We start from the raw sequence: 25,663 nt of genomic DNA, 5'->3' as shown, positions 1-25,663 counted from the left end.
ATCCAAGGTTAGGCATCATCCAACCCCACCAAACCTTTTCAACCTTATCTGTTATTACCCCTCTGTTAGTTATCTGTTATTACCAACCTCCTTTCCTAATCAGGAGAGCTAAATTACAACAGGGCTAGTGTTACAGTCTTAGTTGAGCTAAATTTAAACTAGACAACAGTTTAGGCCACTTTTTTTTCAAAAAATATAAATTCTACAAAAATATTTATAAGAACTTGGCGGTCTTTATTCATGCTGACTTCTCAAGTGTGTTCTGAATTTGAAGAACCCTAAATTACTGTGTTCATAATGTATAACTGTGAAAAAAGTTACAAATAACACTTTTTATAGTAATGTTCTTTATCTTGATAGTGGGTAGGTGTAAGCATTTTTCAAAATCAGTGAATGTATGCTTAAGATTTGTACACTTCATTGAATACAAATTTTACACCAAAATTTGTATTAAACTATAAACAAACCCTAGTCAATGATATACATACCAAAGCAGTTAGAGGGAAGTGTACTGCTATCTGCAATTTAAATGACAGATAGATACATGATAAAGCAAATTATATTAAAATGTTAATGGTAGAATCTAGGTCGTGGGTGTATGTGTGTTTTTCTTATGAAAAAATTACTTAGACTTTGCTGTATGTTTGAAAATTTTCATAATAAAATATGGGGAAAAATGACATTGATAATACACTGTAGTTGTTAATCATAAGCACTGACGACACACTATACTGCACAAAGCTGTAAGAAGTTAACTTAGTGGAAAGGCTACATCAGGCATTTATTTGCTCCTTGATGCTTCCATGTCACCCTGCACATACCTCTTACAGCCCTTTTCATGGTGTACTATCCGTTTGCATGGCAGTCTCTCCCACCATATTATAAGTCCCTGGTAGGCACACATCTAGCGTAATTTGTATTTATATCCCTATTACTTTGCATCGTGTTTCAAGAATAATGTGTTCAATAATGGTGGAAGGATTAAATTAAATTGAAATATTGCTAAGGATCAAAGTATTATACTTCTGGCAGATTCACATTATTCATTTCTCACATATTCTAATAGTGAATATGTTCAATTTTCAAGAGAAATGTATCCTTTACTTCTCCCCAAACACGCAAAATTTCCAAAAATAGAGACAAAAAGCATCTGTGCTGACAAGATTATTTTGTATTCTATTACTTAAACACAAGGTCTGAAGGCCTCCTAACATTCAACAACTTTTTAGATTTTTTTTTCTAAAAGAGTGAAAAGTCTCAGAATTCCAATGAAATCTGTAATTTGTTTTATTCAAATCTTAGATAAGCTGTCAGAACTAAGAGATCCCTAAACTGATCGAAAGCAGGAAAGTGGAGTTCTGGGGAAAAGATAAAAACAAACTCCACGTTAAAAAGTCACAAAGCAAATTAATCAAGAACTTTACCAAGAAACGGAGGGAAAGCCTTAAGGAAGATATGCAGAACTTCTCAAACTCCCCCTAGACTGCTTTCTCTCCTCCTCTCTCCAACTACAGCCAGTCAGATATCCGGCCGCCCGGCCACTCCCAGCATGCCACGCGACTGGAGCTGATGCCGCTGAAGATGCTTCTTGTCACGTCAACTTCCTAGAAACAACGTGCTTTTGCGGCGTGAGCCCGTGATTCTGAACTGCAGGAACTGGGTCCGAGTCCCAGCTCCCCCACTGGCCTGATCTGAGAGTCTCTTGCCCTCGCTGGGCCTGTTTCCTCATCTGTGAAATGGTAATCAATCTCCTAACCCCGGCCGGCGCACAGGATGGCTATAAACCGAGACAAGGGGCGTAAGGGCGCTTTAAGGAAGACTGCAAGCGACTCGCAATTTGTTATGGCTCTTAAGCACGCGGTGCTCACAACCAGCCCCGGACTAATCTCTCAAAGTCACCGCTGTCCCTCACTCCCTTCCCTCCCGGCGCCTGTGCTGAGGCCGCTCCCTCCTGGAGGCCCCAAAGCGGAAGCCGTGCGGCGCCGTCGGCCGTACCTGCAGCCACTTGGTCAGCGGGGCCCTCCTGCTGACCCATGACGAAGTCTTGCACGAGGCCCCACAGGGCGCCCGTAGGCGCCACCGCCTCCAGAGCGGCGACGGCGGCCATGACGCGAACTGGAAACCGTGGGAGGGGAAGTGGGAGGTGGCACGGGACGGGCCTCTCCGCGCACGCGCCTCCTGAGCCAATTGCGTGGCGAAAGATGAGGGGGCGGGGCTCTCTCTGGATTACGTGCCTGCCGGCTCCAGGCCCGGCAGTTCCAGGGAGGGATGGGACGGTCCCTCCCCAAGGGGCGGGGCCTGGAGTCGGGGCGGTGGCTCAGGAAGGGAGGGCGGCTGATGGGCACGCAGCCGGGGGCCTTTGAGGGCGAATAATTCCCAGCCCAGCTCCCTGGGAGACGGGCGGTGGGGCGGGCACCTGGCTGGGTGGGGCCGAGGGGCGGTACGCACCCTGGGGGAAGCCAATGAGAAAAAAAGGCCGGCCCAAGGGGGCGGTGTCCTCGGTCACATGCGCACCTGGGGGGGCGGTGCCGCCGGCGCGGGCACCGAGAGCGGATGGCAGGGAGCGGGGCCGGGCTGGGGCGGGGTTAGGCAGGTGAGTGACAGGCTCCGGGGGGCCGGCCCCAGCTGGGAGCCCCGAGCGAACCGGGAGTAGCTGCGGCGGTGCCCGCCCCCTCTCTCCGCCCCTCCAGCGGAGCTGGTCTCCGGCCGGGCACCGTCGCGGGCCCCCCTGGCCCGGCCACCTGGGACTGTGCTGGGTAGTCGGCCACCTCCCTCTCTCCCCTCGCCCGCAAAGTTTGTGGCGAAGCCGGTGCAGGGGTAGAGCACGCCCCCGGGGGAGACTGGGGAGCGCCGGATGCCGGGCGGCAGGAGCCGTTGACCCGGGACGCCGCCGTCCGGGGCAGGAGCGCGGAGCAGCCGACCACCCCGCCGCCTCCGGTGCATGGGGCCCGGCTGAGGAGCCAGCATGGGCAACTGCGTGGGGAGACAGCGCCGGGAGAGGCCGACCGCCCCAGGACACCCCCGCAAGCGAGCAGGTAACGACAGGGAAGGGAGCAGGGTCGTCGGCGCCCCGCCAGTTGTCCTCCTTCTTGCCCGAGACTTGGGCTTCCCGAGCGACCTCCCACGGCTCCTGGCGCCTGGGTTTCCCCGATGGCTGCTCCGGAGCCAGACGGGGTCCGCCTGTCCAGCCCCGCGGGCCGGGGGAGCCGAGTTGGGGCAACCGCGAGCGCTGACCCGGCTGCGAGCCCAACTCGCTCCAACTGGGAAGCTCCGGGTGGGGGTGGGGGCGGGGGCAGGAAATGTTTGCAGACCGCAGCTGGGCCGGCGGCGGGGAGGAGAGCCCCGGGCGGGGGCGCCGCTGGCCCGTCAGCGGTGCCGGGGTCGGACGCCCGCCCGTCGGGGCACGGCGCGGGCGGCCAGACGTCCCCAGAACTCGGAGCGAGCGAAACGAGAACAGTCGCTCCTTCCAAAGACTGTGTCATTATCGGGCTGCAGATCGTGTCTGCTGGAATCCGACTTGCAAAAGCAGCGCAGGACTCTGGGAAAGAAATCTTTATTTTTCCCGCAGGGCTTTTTAGAGCCTCCCGGTCGTCTGAGAGTCTAGGAAAGGTGGGGTGCGGGGTGGGAATCGCACTCGGGTTGTTGGGATCCTTCCCAGCCTTGGGAATGGGATCTGCTCCCTGGTGATCCGCGAGGGCCGGCAGCTCCTTCTCACTTTCTGGGTACACTCCTCCTATCCTGGCGCTTCGCCTGGGTAAGAGGTCTGGCGGTCGTTTCCCCGGGTCTTGTACTCACTTCACTTCCTTCTCTGAGGGTGTTGCGAGGGCCTTCTGAGAATGATAAAATCGCAGACTTTAGAGCTGAAAGAGACCTTCGAAACTTGTCTAGAGTCCAGATAGACCTACCTCCTCTTGTCTATGAAAAGCCCAGCTCCAGAGAGGTTGAGCAGCTTGTCCCCAGCCACACAGCTAGTCAGTAGTACAGCTGGGGCTAGAATGCAGTCTCCTGTTCCACTCAATTGCCACATATCCCTTTATGTAAGAGGAGCCACAGGCAGAGTTGTTAATGAAGTAGAAACTCTAGTTGGAGTTTCCTGTCTCCTTTGACACCGAAGGTTTGTGTTGCTTGAGTTCCGGAAACTGGGACGGAAGATGAGGGGAAACATGGGGGAAGCAGGGAAGGATGTCTGTGTGGTGGACAGGATGACTTGTGCAAGAAGCAACATGTGTTTATAGGGAGGACGATGTAAAATTTAGCGTTGAAGTCCTCTTGTCTGAGGGCAACCCTGGCCATTCTTCTGACTGAGGAAAGTTGATTCTCAAATCCAAAGGCTTTCTTTCTTTCATTCATTCACTTATTCAACAAATACTTATTATTTATGTGCTCAGCCCACATAGTTGATTTGTAGCATTTTTTATTGTTGACAACCCTCTCCCATTTGAAACTCCAACACCTCCCCCAACTTTTCCCTCCTTGGCATTGTTTTTTTCTCTGATCACTCCCGCCCGCCATCACCTCCTAGTGTGGGATGCCCATGGTTCAGTCTGACATTCCGTTTGTTTCTCTCATCATGCTCCCTCCCAGAGGAATCTTACTCAGCCCCCCAACTCGTCCATTGGGAAGACCCCTATGCTGTATCTTCAACTATTGTCTCTCCAACCCCAGACTCATATATCTAAATGCCCACTAGACACAGATGTAGTTAACCTTAGGTTCAACAGTTCTAAAACCAGCTCTGCATCTCTCCTCCTCAACTAGCTTCCCTTTACTCTTCCATTCTTCCAGCTGCCTAAATTTATACTTTGAAGAATTCTCTCTGCTGTCTTTGTCTCCATGTCCTGGAGGAGTCATTCTCTGGGCCCTGCTGGTTCTTCCTTCAGCAGGTCTTACAAACCTGCCCTTTGTCACCTCAAGGCCAATTCATCTCCCAGACTGAAGTTAGTTCCCCACCAAAGGCAAATACATCTTCAGTTATTCATCCAGTGCGTGCACATGGTAGTGTCCCAGAAGGCATTTGTTAAATTAACCTGTTCTGAATCCTGTAAGTTCTATGTTCAGAAATCTTTCTGCTCCTCCCACTCCTACAAGAACTTTAACTTTCAAGGCTGTTCAAATCTGGTCCAGTCCTACCTTTTAAGGCGTGATTTCTTTCTCTTCTTTGACATTAATGTCACCTGTGTTTGCTCATGCCCTTTCCCCCTTCTTATCAAGAGCCTTTCTTCTCTTCAAGGTCCACCTCAAATCCCTTATCTTTCTGGAAGCACCTTGCCTGACAAGTCCCCCCCACCCCCCAGCAAACATGATTGCTCTTTCTGAGAACTCCTGCAGTCCCATTATACCACTTACTTAACAATTATCTACTCCACATTATTAGTCATTTCTTTGATGTTACAGTCATATCAGCAACTGCACTGCAAGCCTTGAAGACCGTGTGTGTGTGTGTGTGTGTGTGTTTGTGTGTGTGTGTCTGTCTCTCTGTCTCACTCATTCATATAGTCATACACACACACACACACACACACTAGGCGCTTATCACAATGACTTGTACAGAGGAAGGACTCAATATTTGTTGATTTTAGAAGGCTTACACGGGAATTCCCTGGCAGTCCAGTGATTAGGACTTGGCTCTTTCCCTGCCATGGCCTGGGTTCAGTCCCTGTTGGGGAACTAAGATTCCACAAGCCATGTGGCGCAGCCAAAAAAAAAAAAAATTAAAAATAAATTAAATAAATAAATAAAATTTTCACCTAAATGTTTTACTGAGGTATATATCTGCATTTAAAAAAAAATCTGTTAGTGTATCTTTATTTCACTTCTGTGGGTCCTACTATGAATAGCTTTATTCATACAGTCCAAAGCCAAGGGGAACTCTGGAGGATGACAAGTTTGGTATAAGGGATGGACTCTCTCTTTTTTTTTCCTTTTAAGTAATTTATTTATATATTTATTTTTGGCTGTGTTGGGTCTTTGTGGCTGCACGCGGGCTTTCTCTGGTTGCATCGAGTGGGGACTACTCTTCGTTGCAGTGCACAGGCTTCTCATTGCGGTGGCTTCTCTTGTTGCGGAGCACAGGCTCTAGGCACACGGGCTTCAGTAGTTGCAGCACACAGGCTCAGTAGTTGTGTCTCATGGGCTCTAGAGCGCAGGCTTAGTATTTGTGGCGCTCGGGCTTAGTTGCTCCACGACATGTGGGATCTTCCTGGACCAGGGCCCGAACCCATGTCCCCTGCATTGGTAGACGGATTCTTAACTACTGCGCCACCAGGGAAGCCCGGGACGGACTCTTTCTTAACTTCACAGCATGCACCTGGCATTCCTGTGACATCTGCAGTTTACCCTTTGACAAGGACATAGTTTCATGTTGTAAGACTAATGCCTAAAACTCCCCCTGCCTCCCACCATAACTCTTATCTTTCCTTCACCACTGCCGTAGTGGGAAGAAACCCTCAACAGAGAGCTAAAACCTGACTTCTAGGTCTAGGCCTGCAGCTGGGTAACCCTGGGCAAGTCATTAACCCTCTCTGGGTCACACTTGCAATATCTCAGAAAGGGAGGGGGCTATACCAGATCATTAGAGCTGTTTTTACCATCTTCACAAAGGCAGCTGTTCTACACTGGAAAGTTAATGAGCTGAAATCTTACGCATTCTTATGTCACTCTTTGGCCTTTGTTCTGTCTTCCTAGTCACTTGATGGGTGAAGCAGAGACACAAGGCCTACCGGTCAGGGAGTCTTCCAAGAGCTAGAAGGATTAGGCGGTACTCTCATCTCATCAAGATTTGTGGTTGTCACTCTTTTTTTTTAACCTATTACTCTTAATACATTCTCAGTAGGTCTGAGTTCTCCCCTTCAGGTGCTGGGTGGTCTTTGCATGCTCCAGAGAATACGTGGGGAATTACTCCTTTGGGGGGCTCCCACCAACCCATGCATATACCCTGGATAGATCTGATATCTCTGCACATGAAGTGGGTGAGGCAGCCCCTCCCAGGCCCATCCCCGGGAGAAATAGAGGTGGTAGAGCAGGCAGGTGTCTTGCCCAGTTCCACCCTTTGAGAATGTGGCAGGGCTGAAACCCAGCTATCTGTGATGTGCCAAGCATATCCACTTACGTTCTGGAATCTCAAGCTCGGGGTGGACAGACCCAGGGCCCTGTTTTGGGCTGGCTGGGCTTGGCTCTGTGGTTGCAAGAGAGCCTACTTCTCATTGTGTGGGCTGCTGTGGCTATTCTTGAGGGAGTAATTGGGCAACTTCTCCATTTGCTCAGTAAATATTTACTGAGTGCCAGGCACGTTGCTGGCTGTGAACAGACAGAGGGTCCTTAGCCACATGGAGCTTATAGTTTTGGGGGGTGCAGACAGTAAATATACAAAGTGTGTGTGATCATACATAGAAATCCGGTATGATAATACATACAATTTTGTATTATTACGTATGCTGGTGACTCCCACATGTATAATTTCAGCCCAGTTTCTCCAACTCCAGCCTTGTATATTTTGCTGCCTGCTCAACACACCTAATGTCTAAAAGGCTTCTCAGTTTAACATTTCCAAAACAGAAAGATGGCCCACCCCACCCTCTGTCCTCCCAAAGTCAGCCAATGGTGATTTCATCCTTCCAGTTGCTCAGGCCCCCAAAACTCTAATATCATCCCTGACTCCTCCCTTTTAATCCCACCTCCACTTAATCAATAGATCCTGTTGTCTTTGCCTTACATGTATCCAGAACCTGACTCTCACCATCTTCACCACTTTCACCCTGGTTTAAGCTACCACTGGCCTTTTAACTGACCTTCCTGCTTCCTCCCTTGTCTCCCGACAGACTATTTTCATCACAGCAGCCAGAGAGATGCTGTAAACTGTAAGTCAGACTTTGTTACTCCTTTGCTCCCCGTCTCATTCAGAGTCCTTGTGTTGGCCTACAAGACACGATAGGATTTTCAACACCTTGCCTTTCCTCAGCCATCTCTTGTTCTTCATCCCCTGTTCCACCCCCTAAAATCTGAATGGGTCCCTCTCTCTCCTCCTCCAAGGCTCCTCCCTTCTTGTCAGTCAAGGCCTCCCAGGCCATCTTTTTTTTTTTTTTTTTTTTTGCGGTACGCGGGCCTCTCACTGTTGTGGCCTCTCCCGTTGTGGAGCACAGGCTCCGGACGCGCAGGCTCAGCGGCCATGGCTCACGGGCCCAGCCGCTCTGCGGCACGTGGGATCTTCCCGGACCGGGGCACGAACCCGTGTCCCCTGCATCGGCAGGCGGACTCTCAACCACTGCGCCACCAGGCCATCCTTTTTAAAACTGATCCCCTTCCTTCCGCTACCTGCTCTCAGCATTATCTACCACCTTTTCCCTATTTTATTTTTCTCCCTGGCACTCACCACCGCCTGACATTGGCTATCTCCCCTACTATGTGTGACCTGAGATTTTTATTTTTTTGTTCCATGGCACCTAGAGCAGCACCTGGCATGTAGTAGGTGCATAATAAATATTTGTGGATGAAGCTAGTGTGTAGAACAGAGTGGGTACAGTCTGTAGAAGAGCAGGAATGAGCAGGCCTGATTGCTGTCTCATCTTAGGTGGGTGGATGTATCCTAATGGACGGATTTAACTGCAACCTCAAAGTGGTGTTCTGTTCCTGGGACTGGCTTCTCTCTCACCCCAGGCCTGGGTAAGGTCTCAAATACCTGGGATGTAATTTCCTGTGGTTTGGGAGCCTCTTGCTAGGAGTTGCTGGGGCTGAACAGGAGGACAGAGTGAAGCCCCTTACTAGGGTCCCAACCAAGCAGTTAGCACTTTCTTGTTATTTTACGTGTGCAACTATGTAAGAGTGGACCCTTCTCCCAGGCACACATGGTATTTGTGGTCATTAACTCAAGAGGTGGGTGTGGGGTGGTCTGATAGAGTGTGAGGCAGGAAGGCGGGTGACGTGGACTCCAGGCCTCTCTACCCATTGAATTGACTTGCTGGGGAATTTTTAGAATCATAGAATTTTAGAGCTGAAAAGGAACTTAAAGATTTCTTTAACCTCTTTTTCTTTTCCAGCTATTAAAAAGAGAATAAAGGTATGTCTACTCCCTGCCAAGTTCACAGAAATATGGTGCAAACTATATAAAAACTGCATAAGCTCCTTTAAGTTTTGAGTATGCTAAGGTCAAGAAATTGTGGTCAAGGTTGAGCATATTCAAAAGGGAGGGGGTGTGGTCTCTTTGCCACTTTCTTGAATGGTGATCTTGGGCAAGTCATTTGTTTGCTCAGTTAATCATCTCTTAAAAAAAAAAGAGATGATATTTCCAGTTTACTTCAGAGAGATGTTGTGGGGATAAAATAAACTAACATTGTTTTTAAAATCACTTTCATGGCTTAATGGTCTGCTCAGATATGAGGTCCCAATCCAGAGTGTGATCTGCCATTGATGGGAAATAAGGCCTTGGTTCTCTGCTCCTTCCTAGTTGTGTGTGCAACTTTAGACAGGCCTCTTGATCTCTTTGAGCCTCAGTTTCCCCATTTGTACAATGGGATGACTGCTGCCCTGCTCACCTCCCAGAGAGATTGTAAGAATCAAGTGCGATCCTGGATGAAAGGAGACTTTGTGAACTTATGAAGTTCCCATTATTCAAAGGTAGAGGATTTTTACACACAAAAACCATAGCCAGTGATTTTCCCCAGATCATTGAAGCTTACTCTTTTTTAAAGAGCAAAACTATAAAAGAAATGTTTAAAAACTATTTTTGGATGGGAATCTTTCTGAAACGGATGATATGCTTCCCAGCAAAGTATACTGAGCATGAATAACCTCCTCTTTGCAACTTGGGGGTGTTGAGTTTGGACCTGTATGTACAAAGCCCTGCTTGGTGGAGATGGGGACCACAAAAGCCTCTTTCTCTCAAAAGCCTTTATCTCTGAAAGAAGGTGAGGGTGAACTTGTGGCAGGTGGAAGGTAAATTGCTGAGGAAGAGCCCATTACACAGTGGCCTGCCTCGAGGTCCCAAGCAGTATTGGTGTGGGTAGGCTCTTGAACCCTGTTCTGGGCTCTGAATGAAAATAGCAGTCCTGCCTGATCAGTTACTGTACTCACGACAGTGTGAGGCCCCCAGGCTTTTCAGAATGTAGGACATTGGGTCCCAAACTAAATGGTTCCCAGCTGCTGTGCTTTTGGGGTTCACGTTTCCACCTATAATTGTTGCTCTGTCTTCTCCCTGGTAGTCAGTGTCACTTTTTTTTTTTCTCATTAAAAAACTTGTGGTTAAATATACACAAGATAAAATATACCATCTTAACAACTTTTTTCTTTTTTCTTTTTTTTTTTTGGCGGTACGCGGGCCTCTCACTGTTGCAGCCTCTCCCGTTGTGGAGCACAGCCTCCGGACACATAGGCTCAGCGGCCATAGCTCACAGGCCCAGCCGCTCCGCGGCATGTGGGATCTTCCCGGACCAGGGCACGAACCCGTGTCCCCTGCATCGGCAGGCGGACTCTCAACCACTGTGCCACCAGGGAAGCCCCATAGCAACTTTTAAGTGTACAGTTCTGTAGCATTAAGTATATTCACATTGTTGTGCAGCCATCACCACCATCCATCTTCACAACTTTTTCATCTTCCCAGCTAAAAATCTGTACCTATTAGACACAGACTCCCCATTCTCCCCTTCCCCAGCCCCTGGCAACCACCGTTCTACTTTCTGTCTCTATGAATTTGACTACTCTGGGTACCACATAGAAGTGGAATCAGGCAATATTAGTCCTTTTGTGCCAGGTTTATTTCACTTAGCATAATATCTTCAAGGTTCATCTGCGTTGTACATGTGTCACTTGCCTTGCTTTTTAGGGGTGAATTCTATTGTATGTCTATACCACATTTTGCTTATCCTTTCGTCTGTTGATGGACACTTGGGTTGCTTCCACCTTTTGGTTATTGTGAATAATGCTCCTATGAACATGGGTGTACAAATATCTGTTTGAATCCCTGCTTTCAGTTCTTTTATGTATATGTCTAGAAGTGGGATTGCTGGATGATATGTTAATTCTGTGTTTAATTTTTTGAGGAGCTGCCATACTGTTTTCCTCAGTGGCTGCACCATTTTACATTCCCACCAGCAATGCACAAGGGTTCCGATTTCTCCACATCCTAACCAATGCTTGTTATTTTCTGTCTTTTTGATAATAGCCATCCCAATGGGTGTGTAGAGGCATCTCATCATAGTGGTCACTTCTTGAGATCCTGACTACCAGGCTCAAATAGCAGCCCCTCCAGTTTCCTGGGGGAACATATGGCTGAGATTGTTAGACTCGTACCTAGAGAGAGAGTAGATGGGCTCAAAGTGAAGCCCGAGGGGCCCTCCAGAGAGGGAAGTACAGGAGTTTGGGCACGTAGATTCTGTGACATCTTTTCTGGTCAGTCAGAATCTGGCTTGCTTCTGGGTTTCTAATAATGTGGTCGATGGCTGGGATGGATGGACAGTGGCTTCCAGTTAAGCAAAGCAGTTCTTTGTTGTTACAATTCATGTGGCTCCCAAAGAACGTTACTGCTGTCTTACTCATATTGAGTGCTCCCTTTTGCACAAGAGATGCAGGACTATGGTTCAGGTGGGAGCACTTGGGATGGGTAAAAGGCAGGGAGTATTATAATGACATGGCCTCCTGGTGAGCTTGTCCGCTGCTCCAGGCCATGTGCTTCTCTCTAAGCTGTTGGGGACAAGATCTCCCTGCTTTCTGAGCCCACAGGGAAGGGACCAAGCTTAGTGTACCCTCACACCTCTGACCAGCCCCAGGCCCTCAACTTGTGTCCCTTATTGCCCTCGGAAAGGGGAACCTGTCAGGAAAAGGGCTGGCGCAGGGTATGGGGTGGGGGGAGTAGGGGGATGGGAACAGCTCCTCATTTGTACCTGTCTCCTCTGGGAGGCTGCCACCAGAGCCCAAACCTAGGCAGCCAGCCAGTTACCAGGCAGCCTGGATCTTAGAGGCGAGCCTGTGGACTTGGAATTTTGTTCTTTTTAAGGGCTTGTAGAGATGAAATTAGCAACAGCTCACCTTTGCTGGGTGTGTACCATGTGCCAGGAGCCTCCTGTGCAGTATCTTGATTAATCTTCACATCCATCCTATGGGTGGATACTATTATCACCTTTTCACAGCGGAAGAAATGGAGCCTTAGAAAGGTAATGTCTCCTCTCTAAGGCCATGCAGCTTGTAAACAGCAGGGCCTGATCTCAGAGCCTGAGCTTTTGGCCCCTGTATAGTTTACCTTCCCAGGAATGGGAGGAAGAGAGCACAGGGTTTTTTTGTTTTGTCTAAACAAGAGTTTGTTATTGAGTACCTTAAGGCACCCTGCTCACCTTGTTCAATCATCTCTTTTGATTCTCCTCATTTTGCCTTATGAGAACATTCCTACCCAATTTACATAGGGGAAAGTAAACTGATTTCTGGTGGTCACAGGCTGAGCAGAGGCAGAGCTGGGACTCACTTTAATACTTTGACTCAAATTTCAGTGCTCTGAGCTCATTCCATTGTGCTGCCTCCCCCCATCCCCATGAGAAGAATCGGGAGGTGGCTGTGAAGTCTGCAAAGCTGCAAGGACTGGAGTCACTCCGCTCCCTTCCCATTGCTGTCTCCTCCTCCTCTCATTTCCTCACCCCCAGGCTATATCTCGGGGTTCCATGAGTCCATCATTATGCATCTCGTACTTGGCACTTTGGCACATAGTAGGTGCTCAGTAAATGTGCATTGCATGTTTGAGGGCTGAGTGTGGTGTAAGCAGTAGAATCTCAGCCAGATTGTTCCTCAAGAGGAACACCAGCAGAATGCAAACAGCATTGTTTTCTCCCTCTTCTCCCAGAAGGAACCTCCACTTCCCAATGCCCAGATGCCAGGGACTTGAAGAAAAGAGTGCCTTGGCTCTGCAGACTTTGAATTACCCCCAAATTCCCAAGGGAAAAGAGGCAACAGAGTTACATTAGCAAAGTGCTTGCAAGATCAGGTGTCATTCTTTGTAATTAATAAGACTAATGATCCCTTGCTATGTTCATTTTGCCATTTTCAAAGTGCTTTCTCAAATATTATGTGTCATTTGATCCCCACAACCATCCTGTTAGGTGATCAGGACAGGAATCATTTTTCCTGTTTTACCGATGAGGATACTGAGACTTAGGATGTTAAGAGCTGCCCAAGGTTGTTGACAAGTAAGTTAGGCAGAAGCCATGGGAGGCAATGGCCCCTCTGCTTTCTCATTGTGGTGAGAAAGCCTCAGGTCAGAGCCTCAGTTTCTGCATCTGTGAAATAGGGACAAGAGTAGACCACTTCAGGTATTCAGGGATTAAATGTGATGATTTGTGTGAAGTGATCAGTGCAATGCTCACACAGGGAGATGCTTAGCAAATGATGGCAGTAGGCCATTAATGACAATAACCTAGGCTAAGTTCATTGTTTCTTTGGGGACTTGTATTCTACTGACTCTTGTTCAGCTCAGAGTATTGGGAAGAGCAGAGTGTAGCCTCCCTTGCCTTGACCTGGGAAGTCCGACTCTGGCCACCCTCTGGCCCTTCCCCTGCACTCAGAGTGTATAGCAAGGGCTGACCCTGAATTTCTCTTGATTTGCAAAATCTGAGGTCTTTCAAAGAGGATGTTTATAAGGTAAGAGTTTTTCTTTTGGTAACAGGTAATTATGACAATTATGACAAATATTTTATTCACTTAGTATCCATTTGCATTTTTTTATCCTAGCTCCTCCAGCTCGTTAGCTGTGTAATCTGGGCAAGTTGTTTTGGATTTGGGGGCCTCACCTTCCTCACCTGTAAAATGGAGATAACAGTATCTACTCATAGGGTTGTCTTGAGGATGAAATGAGTTAAAGCACGTAAATGCTTAGACTGGTGCCTGGGGCATATTAAAATATTCAGTAAATAGTAGGTTATTTTTTTTCATTATTATCAGCATGCTTGGCACTGTATTTAAGCCAGCTGTCCCCAGCCTTCTTCTTCCCCCCAAGTTGAGATATATGGCCAATGAAGTTCATATACAAGACCTAGCTTCTGCTCTGTACCCTGGCTATTTACCATTCTTGTAACTCCACTCATTCAGGAAAACAAACGGGAAGCAGGTTGCACAAGAGTGATATTATTGCAGAGACAGCCTTGAATTTAGCTTCATTTTTTTTTTTTTGCGGTACCCGGGCCTCTCACTGTTGTGGCCTCTCCCGTTGCGGAGCACAGGCTCCAGACGTGCAGGCTCAGCGGCCATGGCTCATGGGCCCAACCGCTCTGCGGCATGTGGGATCCTCCCGGACCGGGGCATGAACCCGTATCCCCTGCATCGGCAGGCGGACTCTCAACCACTGCGCCACCAAGGAAGCCCCTAGCTTCATTTTTTTAAAAATGTGAATCATTCACAAAAACTTGAGAACTTCAACTCTTGTTAGTTACAGATCTCTTGCAATGTCCCGCATATTCTTGCCGATTCCAGCAACAACTAGTAGCTACTTTTCTGGGCTCTCTTGGAACAGATGCAAACACTTCTTGCCTGGTAGGTTCAGGGCTCGGGAGTGCCCTCAGTGTGCTCATCCTCAGCTTGGCAGAACATGTCTGGGTCTGCTGGGGCTTCCTTCCTGGAGCCTGGCACCTCCTCCATGAACTTCCAAGAAAGCAGTGATAAACATCACAGCAGGGCCACTTGTCCACACTTGATACACAGCTCCCTGCAACTGGATTCAAAAACAATTGTTTTATAGTTATCATATACTGCTGTTTATTGAGTACTAACTGTGTGGCAGGCCCTGCGGTAGGTACTTCATACACATCTCCTCTAATCCTCCTGTTAATTCACTGCAAGTGATGTTGTCCTCATATTAGGGGAGAGGCTCCGTGTATACTAACTATTGCGCCCAGGGTCACATGGTGAGAAATAGAAGATTTCAGATCCCAGGTTACTGTTTTCCATTTTCAGCCCTGCATTCCTTCCATGAAACACCTGCCTCACTGTCAGTTTCAACTGAGGGCTCACCGGGCCCTAAACAGGTATAGCTGGTTTACTGACGTCATTGCCACCCATGACTATCAAATAGTCTGCTTCTGCCAGTTCTTGCACTATGTATCCCGAGTATGTTAGGAAGTGCACTTTGCGACAGCCTTCATGGGTTTGTCCCCCCTTCCACCTCTCCCCACCTACCCCTACTGCAGTGTCTGCTAAACAGACCACACTGTCCTCTGTAACATGGGATATCACACATGGCATTGATTTTTTTCACTTATGCAGTGTGCTCTGTTTCGCCAAAATAGACTGTCACGTGGCCGGAGCATTTCCTTTCACGAACCCTCACAGCAGCTCCAGGAATCATCACCCCTGAAGCAGTCCCGTTTATGTGGTGATTACCACGTGCATTAGGCACCCTACTACATGTTTGACATCACTGCCTTCAGTGTTCACGTCAGCCCCAGGAGGTAGGCATAATTACCTCCACTTTACAGATGAGGAAGCTGAGGCTCAGGGAGGTTAAGACCCTAGTCCACGAAAGTGGGGGAACTGGTGTTTGAATCCTAGTAGTTGTACCCCAGGGGCCTGTATCTTAACCGCTATGGGAAACTGCCCCTAAATATTCACCGTAACTGCCTTGTCCCGGCCGTGGTGTTAGCACAGGGCGCAGCGTGAAGAGTCAGTTCCTTTCCTCAAGGAGCTCACGGTGTGGTGGGCTGAATAATACTGAGCTTCTGTGATCTGTTTTTATTTATTCCATTTCCATGTGGGCACACCCAGGTGTGCAGATTCATGACACACAGCTCCAAGGTTGCAGGGTGAGCTGAGGGGACAGTCCCCGGCGAGCTGGCAGTGCTCTGTACGGCTGTGTTTATGCCCCAGGTTTACTTCTCCGTTTGCTATTTGCCCTTCTTCCCTCTGGGCTCTCACATCAGGTTCATAGAACCCCGAGCTCATCTGGGTCTGGCCCAGTGTGATATTCCTGTTTGTGGCCCAGTGCAGGGCTGGCTGGTGAGGACAAGGGAAGCCTTATTTGACTGGAAACTCGCTGCTATTATGGCTTTTTATAAGACCCCAAATTATTTTTTGAAACATGCTGTATGTGCTGTTATTTGGTTGCGCTCCCTGAGGAGCAGAGTGGGCTAGTCTTTGGAGTCCATAGGCAGAAGGAAAGCTACATTGGACCCTTTAATCTGTAGCTGACCCCGCCTATCTGAAGCTGAGCTTAGCGTTGCCCTGCTTTGATGTATGTCCCATGGAAGATCCAGGGCCTGGATGTCTGGTCCATTTTTGGCATTAAGCACGTTTTTCCGCAGCCCCGGACAGAGATTCTCAGTCTGCTACTGTTGACAGCACCACTCCTTGGGCATTCATCTATGCCAGGGGCCTAGGCCCAGGGGAAATATCCAAGGAGAGACTTCAGCCTGTGGGCCCTGTTCTGCATGTGTCTGGCTCACCACCCGATGCTGGTTTGGATATGGATTGATGGGGACCCCTTTTGTAGGCTGGGCCTGGGGCCTCAGTTTTTAGAGGTGAAGTGATCCAAAAGCTGTGGGGCTGCTCAGAATCCACCCTTACCTTTTAGAAGAGAATTGGCATTAATAAGGAATTCGGCTGGAAGAACTGGTTCAGAAATGTCAAGCCCCTGGTCTGTGGTCTGTCCTGTGCAGTCAGAAGGGGAGCTGGTACCTGACCCAGGGAATTGACTCCATTTCCTGTGTCTTTTCTGTACATCCTGCCTCATTCCTGTGTATGCATATTATACATGTATGTCTCATCATCCATGATGGCTTACAGTCTATCTGGGGGAAGGAGCAAAGACAAATAGAGGTGTGATACAATTTCAGGCAAGATAATGTGTAGACAAGTGCTGAATCATGCGGTGTAGACAGGTAGAGACAAAGGCAACGTGTAGACACTTGAGAAAGAGTCGAGGTTGGATAGGGCAGATATTAAGGGTAAGTGAGGAGAGTTTACAGCAGGGTTAGTGATTTGAGTAAGGGGTGCAGGTTGGAGAGAAGCAAGTAATACGATTTTCTTTATTGTAAAAGCAGTCTGTGTTTATGTAAAAAATGTGAGCAATACCAGAAAGCCCAAAGAAGAAAACCTCCTTCATCTTCCCACCACTCAGAGTCTCCATTCCCGTTTGGCGTTTGTTCTTCTAGCCTTTCTTTCTTTTTTATTTTTTAGGCAGTAGAATCAAATTGGTGGTGTACACCAAGGTTAAGGGAAGGTCTCGAATAGCAAATGGGGAGCGTAGGTCAGAGCAAGCCTCTGCTGGTTCCTTACACATGGAGTGCAATGAATGAAGTGCTTCAGAAAGAGGCACCCAACATCTGTGAGCAGATGGGATCGGAGCCTGTGAGGAAGCAGGGCCTCCTCCACCCAGAGCTGGGACTCAGATTTCGTCGCCCACTGCAGAAGAGTCTCAGGTTTACTCCTCACTGCTGCTTCCCAGGGGGTCAAGGGAAAGAATTTGTCCTGAGTCGTCTCAAAAGCTCGCTCCCCCCGACACACCCCCATCCCACAGACTCCTCTCTTTCTTACTTACCATCCAGTTTCTCGAGCAGAGTTCTCCTCCCCTGGAGTTGGGGCCACACAGCCAATTTTTGCCACACCACAAAGCTGTGCTGCTACCTGAGGTCATTTCAGGGGAGAAACTATATATAGCGGAGGACTAGCATCAGGACATCTTCATATTGTTCTGACCGTTTAGCATTGCCCTTCAGCTGATGCAGACAGGGTCACCTGGGACTCAGCGCCCGTCAGATGGGCTCTGCGTTGTATCTTCAGCGCTTTCTCTGTGTTCCCCAGCCAGTGCTCACCCACACAGGACCGGGGTTCTGACCCCTCCCAGTTCCAAGAGAGCCTTTAAAGGAGCTGCCTAGGGAAAGGGGCAGTAGGGAGAGTTCAGAGCCCAGAGTTCTCTTCCAGCTCAGCCACTTGGCACCTGTGTGGCCTTATGCCTATGAATCTCTGGCTCCTCATCTGAATGATAAAGAAATTGGTCTGGAACAGGTATTTTTGTTTGTTTGTTTGTTTGTTTGCAGTACGCGGGCCTCTCACTGTTGTGGCCTCTCCCATTGCGGAGCACAGGCTCTGGACGCTCAGGCTCAGTGGCCATGGCTCACGGGCCCAGCCGCTCCGTGGCATGTGGGATCTTCCCGGACCGGGGCAGGATCCCGTGTCCCCTGCATCAGCAGGCGGACTGTCAACCCCTGCGCCACCAGGGAAGCCCAGGAATTTTGTACTATTGGTTTAAGCCACTGGAACCCTTTCAGATGCAAGCTTACAAGGTAGCCTGATATATACAACCAAATGGGCGTGCCCCTGGTTGAGGCTGGGGACACTGGAGACCCAAGAGGTTCCATTGAAGTCTCAGGGTCCCGCAGAGTGCACAATTTGAAAACCACTAGGTGAGACAACCCTCTGAGGTTTCTTCTTCTAGACTTAGGATTCATGGTCTGGCCTTGCAATGGCCTCTGGCATAAATGACCCATCAATAGGGGTGGAAACTTTGTGACCTCTTGGAGACTTTGATGGTCATCTTGGGGGAGGGGAGAATGGTACAGGGACAGAAATCTCGGGGCAGAGGTTTCTGTAGTGGGGCAGCCCAGGGGAGCACAGTTTGCAGATCCAGTTGGACGTGCTGGCCCGCACTGCCATGGGCTATTTTTCTCCAGCCTGCTCCCGTTTGCCTTTCCTTTGAGTGCTGGTTTGTCCCAAAGATGAGATGAAAATGAGGATATAATGCACTTCAGGCAAGGAACGTGCATTTAACTTAAGTTGCCTGGGGCTGAGTTACATACTTGATACGTGGAGTATTTGTAGAGCATGGTGGTACCTTTGGCAGGAATCAGAAAGCCAGGATCTGGGGCCAGTTTTCTTCATTCAGCAAGTTTGTTTGTCAGGCACCTGCTTTGTATTCCTGGAGAAGCATAAGGGAGATCCCAGCTTTGTTAGGACCCCTTGATTTCGAGTTAACAGAAACCAGCTGAATCTAGCTTAAGCACAAAAAGTGATTAATTACAGGGTTTCAGGGGGTGCGCAGGACCCCACGGCAAGATTGCTGCCTGGCCTTAAGCAGGGATTGGAAAAACCTTGTCAGATTCTCCCTCTTCCCCTCAACTCGGCTTCTCCTTGGGCTTCCTCCTGTCTCTGCAGCTGGGCTTCCTCCTCCTTCAGGCCACACGGCCCCAGTGTTCCTGCTGCAGCTCCAGCCACACTCAGGGGGGCTTAGCTCTCCCAGCCCAAAGTCCAGATTACCAGAGCAGTGGGTCCAATTGGCCCAGCTTGGTCCACTCAGCTCCAGCCAGGGGGTGGGGTCACATGCAGTAAAACCTGTCTCGTGGGGGCCACTTCTGACCCCGTGCGGATGCGGGGCAGCTCCAGAAGAGGGGCACTCGTGAGCCGCACAGACAGCTCCAAAGCTGTGAGCTCCTCCAGCCCTCGGTGAGGAGCTCCAGTCCCAGGGCAGGAGCAGGTGTAAGAGGAGCACTTGCTAGGCTCCCAGGGAGGCAGGAAGAGAGGTGACCCTTGGCAGAGCCTGCTTGTTGCCGAGTACACGGCTCTTCCAGTTGGGGCTGTCAGACGGAGGCGGCAGGGCTCCCCGGGCTGGTGTTGGCAGTGTTCCCCACAGAGCAGGGGCCCCTCCGCGTTAGCTCAGGGGGAAAGGGTTTGTTGGCAGGATTACAGCGAGGCAGCCGGCCTCATGGGAGCTGGGCCTGAAGAGCAGTCAGGAATGGAGGCGGCTCTGTCTTTTGGGGGCTGTTGGCCTCTCCGCTTGTGTCTGAGCATCTGCTCCTGGCTTCCCCCTCCGTAGACCCAGCCTTCTCTTCTTACTCATCGGCTTGTTCCGTGACTGAGCACACCAGTGCCAAGTTCTGGCAGCGAGTAGATTGGCTACTCTGTGGCCAGGGACCACCCAGGTACAGGCAGCAGGTGGGCGCCTGATCCTGCAGGATGCTGGGCTGCCCCTTTCAGGACTCTGGGCAGGGCAGGTGTTAAGAAATGGTCTCCTCATACCTCCTGCAGTCAGGGGGAATGCTTATGGACAGAGGAGAGGGGAGCCTGGAAGATGGAAGAGAGGAGGGGGCTCAGGAAGGGGGACCAGTCTGAACTGAAGCAAGGGTGCAGGGAGGGGCCGGGGGGCCAGTGCATGCTTCGGGGAGGGGACAGTAAGAGGCAAGGCCTGAAAGGCACCTTGAGAGCTGAGCTGTGGGCCAGGGGTGTGGAGGGGATGGGGAGCCACTGGGAACGTGTGGCCAGGGCACGCTGCCGGGGACTTGAAAGGGTACCCTGGACTCCGAGGCTGAGAAGGATGGCTGGGGAAGGGATGGAGCATGGCTGAAGACAGCCAGGCCAACTAGGGGGAGGAGGGGAAAGGTCTGCCCTGATATGTTGGGAGTGGAAGTCCCTTTGAAGAAAGAATCCACAAGATTGGGTGACAGGTTGTCGGAAGCAGAAGGAGGGCCAGCGGCGTGGGGGGAGGGGTGGGAACATTGGGGAGGGCCTAGCGACACTGGGAACTTGGGGAAGGGAGGCTCCTCTAAGGAGAGAGATCGTTAGCCTTACAGAGCAGCAGGGCTGCTGGAGTGCTTGTTGTTTTATGTTGGGAGAGCTGAGCAGAGTTAACAGAGAAAGGGAAGTCCCAGGCTAAAGGAAGACTTCTGGAGAATGGGTCCTGGGCCCACCAGCTCTGCTTCTCAGGAACTGTGATCCTGCCCAAGGCGCTCAGCTTCCTCATCTTCAAAATGGGAACAATATCTGCCCAGGCTTCCTCCTAGCGATGTGAGGAAGGTCAGAGGTCACACACATGGCGATGCTTTGTACAGATGCGGGCAGCCTTGATACTGTGGCTGTTGGTGTGACGGCCTGCACGGTGACCCCCTCTGCAGGGTCAGGGAGCCTTCCTTCCCGTAGCCACCCCCGACTCCCGGATGATGTCGCTGCCAACTCCATGTTACCTGGGGTCATGTTGAGATCAGCACCCTTCTGGAATTTGAGCCTGGGGGTACCTGGATGGCCGATTAGGTCTAAGATTAGTCACCCCTCACCAACTTCAAGCATTCTCCTGATGGGTGCTGTGTGTGTGTGGAGTCCAGTGGGCCGACTGAGGCTGAGCTCTCCCTCTGGGAGAAGGAGAAGAGGCAGTTGGGGAAGGGTGGGATGTGGGCAGGCTGAACCATGTACATTTCAGAGTGGAGCTGGAAGGTGATTTCTCCCCTGCGTGGGCCTCCTTGGCCTGTTCCCCAAAGAGAAAACCACGGAGCACTTGTTTGAAAGTTCCTAGGAAAAGGGGAAATGATGAAACCTGCATCCTGTTTTGCCACCAGCCTAGGGAGGAGGACCCAGGTGGGGACAATAGATGGTGGCAGTGACAGGAGTACTGGTGAAATCCTGGGGCCTGCAGAGTTGGGGCAACAGAGGCTTGAGGAGGGGACCCAAGGTCAATGAGGGGAGAGCGTGTGGCCCTGCTTCCCGTTCTGTCGCCACCTTGCTCCATTTAGTAGCATCCGGCAGCCTGATAGCCTGCTTCGTTTTCCCCAGCCACCCCTCCCTCAGGATGTGGCCCGGCTTTCCCCTGCTGCCCACGTCCTGTGCTTCCTGGCTTCCTCCTGGCTCACCTGCAGCTTCCTGTCTCTGGGAAGGCCGACTTCCTGTGCCCTCCTGTCTTTGGTTTGGGTCTTTCCCTGGTGCTTTCTCTTTTTCCCCCTCCAGCCCCTTTGGCTGTTTCTGTCTGTTTCACTCCTACAGAGTCTCTGCTCCTCCCAGCCCAAGTGAGACTTTGTATCCTCCTGCCAGCTCCTTTCCAAACTCGGGCCCCTTGGAGTATTACTTTTCCTAAATCGCAGCAGCTGTGCATTTTGCTGGCCTACCCAGCTGTTCTTGTCCTTGACCACAGAGGTCATGTCGTTTATGACAATAAATAGAAAATGAGAATGAGAGGGTTGCCCGGTGCCTCTGGGCTCCCCTTCCAGCTGCCTGCAATCCTACTGGGAAACAGTAATAGTAATAAAAATAATAAAGCTAATGCTTATGCTCTGCATTTTCACTTATCATTTTCCAGATGCTGTGCTAAATATTTTACATGCCTTATTACATTTAATCTTCATAATAACCTAGAGACATAAGTTGCATAGTCATCCTCTCACAGCTGAGGGAAACTGAGGCTTCAGAGGTTATGTAAGTTGTCTGACATTACCTGCGAGTAAGCGGCAGAATGAGAGTAGAACTCGTGTGGGTCTGACTCCCATGCCCATCTCCTAACGTTGGCGACCTATCTGCCTTCCACTGGAGGAGGAGAGTTGCCACAGGGCCAGGCATCCCCTCAGCCCACCTAAATTTCCAAGTTCACCTTTCCCCCAGTTGCCTGTTGAAACTAGTAACTAGCCCAGATAAGGAACCCTTACAGTGTCCTTCTCAGAGCTGTGCTTTGTTTCTCGTTTCTGCGTACCCCAAACAATGGAAGGACCTTCAGGTGGCAGGGCTCATAGTATTTCTCTTTGCTGTGGACTCCCCCATACCAGTGTCCCATTTTACAGATGGGAAAATGCCTCCTAGTCTTTTTTTTTTTTAATTCTTATTGGAGTATAATTGATTTACAGTGTTGTGTTAGTTTCAGGTGTACAGCAAAGTGAATCAGTTATACATATATCCACTCTTTTTTAGATTCTTTTCCCATATAGGCCATTAGAGAGTATTGAGTAGAGTTCCCTGTGCTGTACAGTAGGTTCTTATTAGTTATCTATTTTAGATATAGTAGTGTGTATATCTCAATCCCAATCTTCTAATTTATCCCTCTCTCCCCCACCCTTAACCCCGGTAGCCATCAGTTTGTTTTCTACATCCTCCTAGTCTTAAGAACTTAATTTGACATTATCCAGACAAAGGAACTTCAGAACTAGAAATAATAGTCTAATCTCTTGACTTCCATTCGATACTCTTCCCACTGAGATCATGTTGCCATTCTGTTCTGAGCGTGCTAGAACTATGCCCCAGAGGTTGCCTCTTCCACACATTCTGTTTAGAACACTTCTGCTCTTTGCAGTCGGCCCTCTGTGTTCTATTCTTGTCTGTGAGCGGTGATCATCGATGGGAGAGAGATTGAATCAAAATCTCTGGGGATTGGGGCATATAGGAAGTTTGAAAGAGCATATTCAGTATCGTAATCACATCTTAGGTTTGGAAAATAAACCATTTTTAAAATGTAAACTATCAAAGGTAGAGTTTGGCAGAAATCTTGCCTGATGTTACAGTAATTCCCAAGTCGGGCATGGCACAGTTTTGTGTGTGTGTGTGTGTGTGTGTGTGTGTGTGTGTGTGTGTGTGTGAAGTCTGTATTTATCCAAAGGGTGTGTGCTTAAAAAGGCTGGGAAACGCGGTTTTCCAACAGGAGACTGTATTGTCTTGTCGTTCTGTGTCCTGCGGCCCTCCAAGTGTTTACTGGAGGTGCCTCAGGATGGCTCGCACTATATGGGGGCATCCTGCCTGCCTTGTCTCGGTTGGACCGAACCCTCTTGGGGCTCTGGGTGGCCTACCCGATGGCTTTGTTGTATGCCAAACGAAGGTGATATCTAGTGTGGAGGCCCGGTCCTGGAGAGTTCAAAGCTAATCTGAAGTATATACCTTCATAAAGCTCAGGCGTGCATTGAGTTTGTATATGCCTGGCCCCATGCTTGGTCCTGGGTATGCAACTGAACAAAACAGGTATAGTCCTGCCCTCATAGAACCCACAGAGTAGTGGGGAAACAGATTATGCCCAAATAATCAAAATGCATATGACAAAGGGGCGAAGAGGGTGTTGGGAGAGAACTGTGGGGTAGGGGGAATGAACTATTTTGGGGTGGACGATCAAAAACACTTCCCTGACGAAGATGCCTAAGCTGACACCTGAAGGCTGAGATGGAGGGAGCCACGTTTGTCTCATGTGACCACACTCCACTTGGGCCAGGACTGCTTGCTGGCCCATGAGACACCTCTAGATAAATTAGAAGGAGATGCTTTTGGGCAGAGGCAGTCCTGCTGGGGCCCATTGCTGATGATTGAACATGAGCTGGCCCCTGGTCCTGGTGCTTATGTGCTGGGTACAATCCAAGGCGGGGAGGTGTGGGGGAGGATTACCCAAGCCAGATAGAAGGAACTGCATGAGTGAAGGCCCTTGGACAGCAAACAGCTTGATGCCTTCCAAGAAGTGAAAGAAGCCATTGGAAGAAGCAAGTTGCCACCTCAGCTTTTCTCCCCTGGTAAGGAGGTATTTTCCCTTTCAAGGAGAAGGGAGAGAGAGGCCGTGACTGTCCAGAGCTGCGAGGCTGTCCAACAAGCACTTGGATTCTGGCTTCCATGGGGCCATAGTTAGTTGGTGAACGTCTGCTCCGACCTTCTTCCCACAGCAGATGTCCCTTCCACAGTGTCCTAGGAAGAGAGAAGGACCCTTAGGAGGGAGTTCTGGGGAAGCCAGGACAGAGACCAAAGCCCAGGGCCTTCCAGCTTCCATTCAGCCACCCCAGGACAAGTACCTACTCTGTGCCAAGTTCTGTGTTAATCTTGCCAATTTGGAATATCATGAACCTTTAACCTTTTTCTTTGTCTTACCTGGGACACACAGCCTTTCATTCCACAGGTAGGGATGATGGACTCAAACGCGAATGATGGCTGCTGGGTGCAGAGCTCTGCTCGCCTTGGGGGAGGAAGTGGCATTTGAGTTCGGTCCTAGGTGCGTGGATGCACATGGACCATTAATTTATGGAGTGGACTAAACTCTAAGCTCTTGAAGGGAGGGCTCCTGTTGTTGATGGTGCATCTGCAGTGCTTAGCGTGATGCCTGGCTCGTCACAGGTGCCCAGTATGATATAGAGATTTATTTGGAGATTCAGCATCTCTCCAGGAAGCCTGTCCAAATTCGAACCCAGGTTTCTGTCCCTTTGCCCGAGGCCTGCCACTGGCCACAGCTACCTAGTGACAGAAAAACTAAGGGATGTTTGAGGAACTTGAAATCATGTCTTGGGGAACTGGGACTGCTTGGCAAGAAAACACAAAGGCACAGGGGGATCAGGAACGTGGTCTTTAAATCCTCCAAGAACTGTTGTCGTGATACTGTTACCAGTTACTGAGCCCTTCCTTTGTGCCAGGCACTGTGCTAGGGGCTTCACGTATGCAATCTCGTTTAATCCTCGCAATAATCCAAAAAGGAGAATATTATTATCCATATTTGATAAGGGAGGGAACTGGGGCTTAGATTAAATGACCCCCAAGATTGTCTACCTGAGATTTAGAATGGATCTCTCTGACTCCCAGACCCGTAATTGCTGAGAGATTTTAACCAACCCAACAGCACTGCCTAGAGATTTTGTCATGTGCTTTCAGAAACTAGAGCTGGCACTCGTGGGTAGGAGCTGCAGGAAGGTAGTTTCCTGTTCCCCATAGGGTGATTTCTCTTCCTAAAGGAGAACAGTCTGAAATTAGAATGGGCTGCCCAGCTAACACTGCAGGACCTCCCAGGATCTTCAACTTCAATGGGATCTGGTTCTACAAAAGCTGAAGCTCTCCTGCCTTAGCCTGCTAGGGGCTTTTTCTGAACCGAGTTGACATGAGCAGCAGTACTCAGACTTCCTGGGTCAACCGAGCCTGGACTCTGTGTTCTGCTCCCTGTTCTCCCTGAAGCCCAAGCTATAGGGCTGGGTTCAGGTTTCTTCCAAAAGGAGCTGGGCAGGAATGT

The 25,663-nt window shown here is 49.7% G+C and overlaps 2 protein-coding genes across 3 annotated transcripts in view; one reads left to right on the top strand and one right to left on the bottom strand.

Moving 5' to 3' along the window:
• MMS19 (MMS19 homolog, cytosolic iron-sulfur assembly component) overlaps positions 1-2,138 on the bottom strand; it is a 32,359-nt gene extending 30,221 nt beyond the window's left edge. The window contains exon 1 of the mRNA XM_030865230.2: positions 1,996-2,138. Coding sequence (XP_030721090.2) covers positions 1,996-2,107 — 112 coding nt within the window. The 5' untranslated portion in view covers positions 2,108-2,138. The remainder of the gene's footprint in view (positions 1-1,995) is intronic.
• Positions 2,139-2,505: 367 nt separating this feature from the next.
• The window catches only part of UBTD1 (ubiquitin domain containing 1), a 52,266-nt gene continuing 29,108 nt past the window's right edge, over positions 2,506-25,663 (top strand). The window contains exons 1-2 of one of the 2 annotated variants that reach the window (XM_070043872.1): positions 2,506-3,035; positions 7,818-7,856. Coding sequence is in view for 1 of the 2 variants with exons in the window: in XM_030865239.3 (XP_030721099.1) it covers positions 2,966-3,035 (70 nt within the window). In the remaining variant the exon portion in view is untranslated. The remainder of the gene's footprint in view (positions 3,036-7,817; positions 7,857-25,663) is intronic. The other variant, XM_030865239.3, reaches the window with a different exon arrangement.

Source organism: Globicephala melas, chromosome 16 (assembly GCF_963455315.2).
Source record: "Globicephala melas chromosome 16, mGloMel1.2, whole genome shotgun sequence".
Lineage (NCBI taxonomy): Eukaryota > Metazoa > Chordata > Mammalia > Artiodactyla > Delphinidae > Globicephala > Globicephala melas.
This window is presented reverse-complemented; position numbering and strand designations above follow the sequence as displayed.